The sequence below is a fragment of the Crocodylus porosus genome, unplaced genomic scaffold (genome assembly GCF_001723895.1).
Source record: "Crocodylus porosus isolate Cpor-Errol unplaced genomic scaffold, CroPor_comp1, whole genome shotgun sequence".
Taxonomy (NCBI): Eukaryota; Metazoa; Chordata; order Crocodylia; family Crocodylidae; genus Crocodylus; species Crocodylus porosus.
Window position 1 is genome coordinate 1,288,014 of NW_017728924.1, and position 8,528 is coordinate 1,296,541.

General features: G+C 41.4%; 1 protein-coding gene across 2 annotated transcripts in view; it reads left to right on the forward strand.

Moving 5' to 3' along the window:
• The window catches only part of TENM1 (teneurin transmembrane protein 1), a 503,051-nt gene extending 497,026 nt beyond the window's left edge, over positions 1-6,025 (forward strand). For both annotated transcript variants that reach the window (XM_019540172.1, XM_019540173.1), the window contains one exon: positions 774-6,025. In XM_019540172.1, coding sequence (XP_019395717.1) covers positions 774-1,532 — 759 coding nt within the window. In that variant the 3' untranslated portion in view covers positions 1,533-6,025. The remainder of the gene's footprint in view (positions 1-773) is intronic.
• Positions 6,026-8,528: the final 2,503 nt, after the last annotated feature.

Consider the following 8,528-nt stretch of genomic DNA (forward strand, 5'->3'; position numbering starts at 1 on the left):
CTCCCCTCCCCTCCGGGACCTCAGCGCTTCTCCAACTATCCTCCTTAGCTCGTTGAAGTCTGCCCTCCTAAAATCTAGGGCCGCTGCCTTACTGCATGCCTTTGCCAGCTTGCGCTGGATGGTGAATTATGGTGATATATGGATTTAAGTGAGAGGGTTTTTTTCCTGAATAGGGATGAAGCAATGAATCTGTCTCTTGATCTTAGCTAGTTACTCCTTTCCTTTTAGTGTCTGGACATTCTACAACCCTTACTGTACTTCCCTTTTAAGGGCAGGATTAAGAACATTATTCCCACTTCATGTAAGGAGAACTGAGACACAAATAAAGTAACTGATGCTCAAAGTTGTAGCATCTTTTTAAATTCAGGTCTCCCAAATTCCAGAGGAAGTCTGAGGAGGAAACCCTCTTCTCAGGGAGACGGACTAGAATAGCAGTTTCTGGGAGATGATAAAGAATTTTCACCAACTTACTCCAGTTTTTTAAAGCAACGGAAAGACACAAGATCCGATAATTATATTTCCAAATGTGATGACTGGAAATGGAAAAGACGGGAAGCAGTAGACCTAGACTGTCACTAAAGAAACTATGTATTTTTTATCTCTGTAGCTCTACAGATGTGCACAGTATTGTACAGACAAATGTAGATGGTCAGTTCAAGCTCTGATAAGCTAACCATCTATTGAGATCAGAAGGAAAGTGTTTGTCATAGGGGCCAGTTATGAATTGTGTATAAAATCTTTACCTCAAACATTGATGATGTTTTCTTTTCCAGACTATCCTTGGCATTCAATGCGAGCTACAAAAACAACTAAGAAACTTTATCTCTTTGGACCAACTTCCTATGACCCCCAGGTACAGTGACGGGAGGTGTCTTGAAGGAGGAAAACAGCCCAGGTTTGCAGCCATTCCTTCAGTTTTTGGCAAAGGCATCAAATTTGCTATTAAGGATGGAATAGTGACTGCTGACATTATAGGAGTAGCAAATGAGGATAGTCGGCGTATTGCTGCCATCCTCAACAATGCTCACTATCTGGAGAACCTCCATTTTACCATAGATGGCCGCGATACGCACTACTTCATCAAGCTGGGGTCTTTGGAAGAAGACTTGGCTCTGATAGGCAACACTGGGGGACGGCGCATTTTGGAAAATGGTGTTAATGTCACTGTGTCCCAGATGACTTCTGTCATCAATGGCAGGACTAGACGGTTTGCCGATATACAACTCCAGCACGGCGCATTGTGCTTTAATGTTCGGTATGGAACGACCATAGAAGAGGAGAAGAACCATGTCTTAGAAATAGCCAGGCAGAGGGCCGTAGCGCAAGCCTGGACTAAGGAACAGAGACGGTTGCAAGAAGGGGAAGAAGGCATTAGATCATGGACAGAGGGAGAGAAACAGCAGCTTTTAAGCACTGGGAGGGTACAAGGATATGATGGATATTTTGTATTATCTGTGGAGCAGTATCTTGAACTTTCTGACAGTGCCAACAACATTCACTTTATGAGACAGAGTGAAATAGGCAGGAGGTAACAAAAAAAATCTCTGCCTTTGCGTCACCAAAGACTGCCTGTTTTTAAACATAAAAAAGGTTTATTGTATTGGTTTTTCTAGATCAGAACTCTGTATATACAAATATAGAGGAAAAAAAACATATCCAACTGCCTTTAAATGTGACAGAAGATGGTATTTTAATATTGTTTGTTTAAACTCTTTGAGAGATGACAGTGAAGATTTTTAGTTCTTGTGTGGCAGTATTCAAAATTTCGGAAGCAGAGTTCAAAAGGTTCGACAACCCGACTTAAAAAGGAACAGAACACACTGGCCGAACACGTAAGGCTTCCGTGTGCTCTGCTTTCTTCTTAAAGATGCACCAGTTCTTATTTCATTGCTTTGATAACTTTGTATTGATTACAAAAGGTGATGAATTCGAGTCTGCAGTGCTTACTCACCTGGGGGGGTCTGTATCCCCCAGGAGATGTCCCAGTGACTTCAGTGGGATGCCTTACATGAGCAAGTGCTGCAGGACTGTATTTGGAAACGGATAGTTGCTCACCCACCCAGTACATGTCATTTTTCACAGCTACAATCTAAAGAGGTTTCAGACCTGAATTAACATGTTGGGGGCGGGGGGGGGCGCGGGAACACAAGAGGTATTGGATACAGTAGTACATAATGGCTGTCCCATATGACATTTATCTTCTGTTATCCATAGACTCCTCCCCGTCACTCAGTGGTAAATGTCATGTTATATAGAGAGTTTTGCATGTGATGGTGTTGTATGCCTTTCGCCCCGAGGACTTCAGTCCGCACGGGGTTGGGCCAGATTCACTTACGTGTTGAAAGCCCTCCCAGCTGGGGGATCCAGTAGCACATGGTGCCACTGCTAGAAAAGCAGACAGAAATGTGCATGTGGCTTGATGCAAAGCTTGTTGGAGTCGGCAGGAGTCTGTCCATTGGCTCCAGTGGGTTTGGATCGGGCTCTAATTTAGTGCATCCTATTTGTCTACTTGGGACAAATTGAAAGCCTGGGAGGGTTCACTCTGTGCCAACGAGGGTAACAAAAACCCTGTATGACTATAGAGCACAGCGTTCTTCATGTTCACTGGACAGGGATTCTTCATCTGGAAATTGCAGTGATATTGGTTTTAATCTGTGTCTCATCTGCCATTAACAGTTATGTTGTACTCGTCTTTTTTCATCAGAAAAGATGGCTGGGCCAGGAACCTGAGTGCGGACGGTAAATGCTATTACATGTAGAACATTTTGGGGATGACTGTTCACTCGTTTGGCTCGATATCTAGAGCACATAGCAAAGCATGATATTGCATGGGAAGGGATTGTATTTCACAGGCGATCATGAGCTGCCAGCACAGTGATTTCATAGTAGAATACGTGATCTTTCTTTCAACCTGTCACTTTTAAAGGACCCGATTGTCTCGTGTTGGGGGGGGCGGGGAAGGGGGAGGCCGTGGATTATTCGCAACCTGTCTTTGCAAACTTCGGAAGGGATTTAAAGTTTTGTTTTAGGATCGTGTATCCATAACAATGATGTTATTGCACATTTCTACTGAAACAGGCATAGTGAGTACATTCAAGCGGTCTTAGCTTATATTTAGCCAAGGCGATGCAACTTCTCCCCCTTCTTTCCTTTTCTCTTTCTTTTTCCTTTTGTTTTTGGGCAAGTGGAGCAAACTGTACCAGAGTTAGAGATGAGCCTGAGTTGGAACATCAGATCCGAAACCCAGCCAAAGCGTTGGGGAAGTTTGGATCCAGTTCTCAGCTTCACAACATGAGCCCCCCTGTGTAGACTTACTGCAGTGACCAGCTTCGACAGTGCAGGATCCAGCCTAATGAGGGTCTTAGTCAGAGTGCCACACCCCGGACTCTGGGAAAATGTGGATCTAAATCCAGAGGTAAACTATGCGATTGGGCTCATCATTAACTAACGTACAGCAGTTGGAGCTGACTGATAGTTCTGATTTCAGTGATTTGCTGTAAAATCATGGAGACTTTGAATACCTCCACACTAGCCTAAAAATGGACCTTCAGATCCTTGAGCCTCTAATGTGCTTTTAATCAATGAAAAAAAAAATTTATGAATTGTATATAGAGAGTGCATTCATAAACGTGATGATGTATTTTATCACTGATCCAAGATGTCAATATTAGAGTCTATTTTACTTATATTTTAAGCGATTATACTTTTTTCCAATTCACTGATGATGTATCATTTTCAAACTGCTTTAAATATCCATTATAAACAACTATTGGAAGCTCTTAGTAATTACCTTGAACTGTGCATTTCTAGTATGTAATACTTATTTAGTTAGCTTGTGCCTTTAGTTTCTTAAAGTTATATTTGTATTATATGCAGGAAATGCACTTTGTATTACCTACAGCTGTGGTTTTTTTAATATTGCCTTGATTATTATTGTTCGCATTATTATGCCCAAAGGTCAAAGAGTGACATGTATTACAAGTTTGTCCCTGAAAGCAGGTTTGGCATTTCCAGTTCATGGGTAGGCATTCTAAGATGCGTTTTGAGGCAGCGTTCCTTTTGAGAATACCGATGTATAAAGAACCAAATGACATTACAAAACCCTGCGTTCGGGGTGATATAAGAAAATGCCTTCAATCATGTTTGAGAAATTTGGGGAAAAAAAGAAAAAAAATCCAGTGTCATTTTCAATGAAAGTGACAACATGTCTAACGATAAGTGGATGGATTATTAATAAAAGAGCACTGGAGGCTGAAGTCATACTCACACACAGGCCAGACATCGTTCATGAGAGCTCCACCAGATTCATAAATCTGGACCCTCTTGTTCAAGAACAGCCTCAGATGGAGGCAGTTAATCTTTCTGGATCCATGTTTTCTATTTATTTATTTATTTTGTAGCTAGAACAATTCTCTTCGTGTTTCTTAATTTTGCACTATAGCCTAGAGACCCAAATGCTAAAAAAAAAAAACAAAAAAAAATGTTCTAAGGTCATTTTAGATCAAATAATGTTACAGTAGCGTTCTGCACTGGGAACGTGATTCTGAAAGTGAAAAAAAAAAAACCAAACACGATTGCACGCTATCCTGAAGCAAAATACCGGCCACGAGAAGATTCATGTTATATTTTTATGACAGCCAAACAACAATGTGTAAAAATAACGTTTCCTTTGCTTTCATATTTATTTACAGAATCTAGAACATTTCAAAGGTATAAATATATATATATATATATATATAGATATATATGTAGAACATAGCCAAATAAATATATATGAACTGGTCAATGTGCAACTCGGTATACACATTCTAGCTGTTTAGTTTGAGATCTTTAATGTCTTCTAAGTTGTACACTAGTTAGGAGCTGGCTCTCTCTGGTTTTTTCCGCCCCCCCCATGTTCACACACTTTCAGGAGTTTTGTTTTTACAAGGTCGGCACTTATCCCGTTCACTGAGCCCTCTTTATAGCACCACCCTTGGGGAGGGGAGGGCAAGCAATGTTAGTGTTATAAAGAGGAAGTATTAATGTTGTTGGAAGCCAAGGTACAGTACCCTAATGCTAAAGCATTTTACAGAGGAGCTTATAAAGAGATTGGAATATATATTTTAGAATAAAGCAAGACCAAAAAAAAAAGACAACGCCGATTCCTTTCAACGTGCTTGTTTGCTCTGTGGGATTCACATCAGCATAACTGATCAAACACTTCAACATTCAGATCAGCCCACCACAGATTTGCATACGGGTTTTTTCCCCACAAAATGCTGACTGTTATTTCAATCTGTCCTTTAGACAAAAACATTACCAGGTCAAAAGCTTACCGAGCGTAAGAAAAAAATACTTCTCAACAGAAACTGACAATACTAGAGTTCAACTTACTGTGGAGTTGTCTTGGCATTTGTCACCTTACATTATTTGTCAAAGGAAATGTGTTTGCCAATTACAATCTTTCCTTAGATTTAGTGGTGGACTTTAGCCTCTTAATAAATGTTAGTATATCGGATTGTGTCCTTGACAATATTTTACTTGTATGAACCATGATAAAACATTGAAATCTTCATATTCTTCCGGCAAAAGTGTCAATTCAAGAGAAAGAGAAGCATAGCGTACAATAGACGTCAAAACAAGATTCCTTTTTAGCTTTCTCATGAAAAGTTAAAATGTTTACAGTGTATGCCAAGATCTTCGGTTTCTATCTAACAGCGGTTAGAGGCTCTAATCTTACCGAAATCGTGTTATAATGGCCTGAGCCTTGTTGCTAGGAAACAATAGATTCCAATTTTTTATTCCTGCTCTAACTAACTCCTGTGCTGACTAGTGACTGGATACTGTACAGGTTTATGTTATATGGCTGCAGTTTAATGGTCTGTTGCATTTTGCTCTGGTTTTCAGACCAGAAGCATGCATTTTCTACAAGAGCATCACAACAACATGCTGTAAATAGTAAAAGTTAATATATTACGTGTTGATATTTGAAAGAGAAAGTACTTTGAATATTTCATTTTTTAAAAATAAAGGTGCAAACTAAGAGCTCGCGTGACGTTGTCTTTGTCCACACCATTTATTCAAGCTAGTCTAATTATTTCAGACAGCAACAACCAAATCCCCTTTATTGCTATACAAGAAAGAGCCCATCTAAGGATATTGAAATCTTTAAAAATATCAGTCACTGCTGACACATTTCTGATGGGCAAAGTCAGACAAAGCTATTGCAAAAAAAACGCCCTGCTTATGAAATAGTACCATACAATTCCTGTCAACATGTACCAGCTGCTTATGCTTTCCCAGAGAGGAAGAGAAGCAGCATCCGTGTAAAGGGCGATACTGGTTCCAAGACGGGAGTTGGTGGACTGGATGGCAGTGATGAGGGACGAATGGTGACCCCTTACTATCCCCGGCAGGTTTTCCTCCTCTGGCCTACAGCAAGCCCAAAACTCCCATGAGGGTCAACAACAACACAGGTTTGTCTTAATAATTCACATCAGAAATTGAAATGACAGCCCCTGCCTTACCCAAGATGGCATCTGCTGCCCTGTTTGATGCATTTGTTTTTTAGCCTATGACTATATACAACCATGCTCATACCGGTTAGCCTCAGCTCAGTGACCATTGCCATGGCACTTGCTTCACATTGCTTTTCCTAGCACAGGGCTTCCCATGCAAAACAAGAAGATAAAGCCGTTGAATACTGTATCTCCCTATTGAGTTTAGCTCTGAGATTTGTTCTATCAGAGACTGCTCAGAACTTAACTTGGTTCGAGCTTTCCCTGTGTTTCTTGCCATGTCCTGTCCCCTGCCAGACCTGATGAACCTGCATTTTTTTTTTTAACTATATAATCACTTGATAATCACTTCCCCTTTCCACTTGGACTCAGTATTTAATGGGGGTGTGCATCCCCACAAGCACACACACGGTTTGTGGTGCTGCAAACCTATCTGCGGCACCACAAATTGCACGCACTGCACATGCATGCACTCCTTGCACTGCTACTTTGCAGCATTTGGGTGCGGGGGATTGACACTGGGATTTCCCGGTGTCACAAAAACCTGCTAGAAAAGAGCGGGGTGGGGCACATGCTGCCTGAAACTGGAGCTTGGCCAGCCAGAGCCACGCTCTGGCTCCAGGCCAGGCGTTGCGTGCCGGGATCATTGCCACCACAGCTCCAGGAGGTCCCTAGGTAAGGCCACTGGGGGCCATCATGGATGCTGGCCCCAGCCTCTCCTACCCCACCCAAGGCAACTTGCCATGCATCAGAGCTGTTGTGTTGAGCATCAAGTAGTTTTGTGCTGGGAAAGCAGAGTACAGAAATAAATTTGCATGAGCACAAAACTAATGAGCAAGAGCAATGAAGGGAAAAAGCTAACGGCAAGGCTCTATGTTGACTAACAAGTACTTAAAGATGATTTTTTTTTTTTTTTTTTTAAGACACCGACAAGTAATAAAAGGTTCAATCAAAAAAAAAACAAAAAAAACCCCCCCCATAAAATTCCCCAGCATCCCATGATTTCCCCATTCAGTTCACCGCTCCTCCACAGCTGATGTTTGCTAAATTATGCAACAATAAAGAAAATAATAGAGTTTTTTTTTAAAGTATTTTTATTAAAAAGTAAATCTTTCTTCCACTCTGTAAAACAATTAAGATCAGAACATTGTTTCAACCAGGAGTTGATACCCTCAGTAGCTACAGAACAATATGCAGAAGCACACCATAAAATATGACATTATATGGTGGGATTTGTGTTGTTGTATCAACTTAACTGAAAATTGGAACTAATTTGGGAGGTCAGGGGGGGGACACATTAAGCAAGGAACTAAAATGTTTGTAGATTTATAGCACCACCTTCCCCATGTCCCTGGACCAGTCGGAGGTTTATTTGGTGTGTTTATTCACTACGTTAGTTTTGAAGGAACATTTTTATGCTTTACCATAAATATTTTATTTTTATTTTGGCTGTTAAAGAAGAACAACTTCAAACTCATCAAACTTCAAAGTTAAATGCTGACAAGCGAGAAACAAAGTTCCTTTATGACACTCGCAGGCCTTCAGATGCTGCACAGCCACAGTTGCCCACTCAGACACCACAGAGCGACACCAAATGCTTGAAAACATCTGGGGAGCCAGCAGTGTAGATAGATCAATGGTTCAGTAAGTAAGTCGGTGACTAAGGGTCTTGGTTGTAATGATCATATATGCACACAAAGAAATAGTCCAGTCCTCTTCTAGGCTTGCGTTCATGCCATTAGATGGCCCTCCAAGCACTGCAGTATGCTGCAAGAAAAAACCTGACCCTGGCAAAGGACAAGTATGTGGTGAATCATGACTGCTTCCGAGTAGACTGGCGCAGTGAAGCATTAGGCCCTGGTCTGAACTGATGACACTGCAGATCATGCAGGGACTGCTGCTTTGGGAACGTGGACAAAATGGAGCCCATAGGCTTGGACAGCGGGGCTACTCCCCCGCTCACATAACCAGACTTCGGAAGACCCCTTGAGTCTGTGACTGCTTCTCTGGTGGTTAAGTAATCCTCTA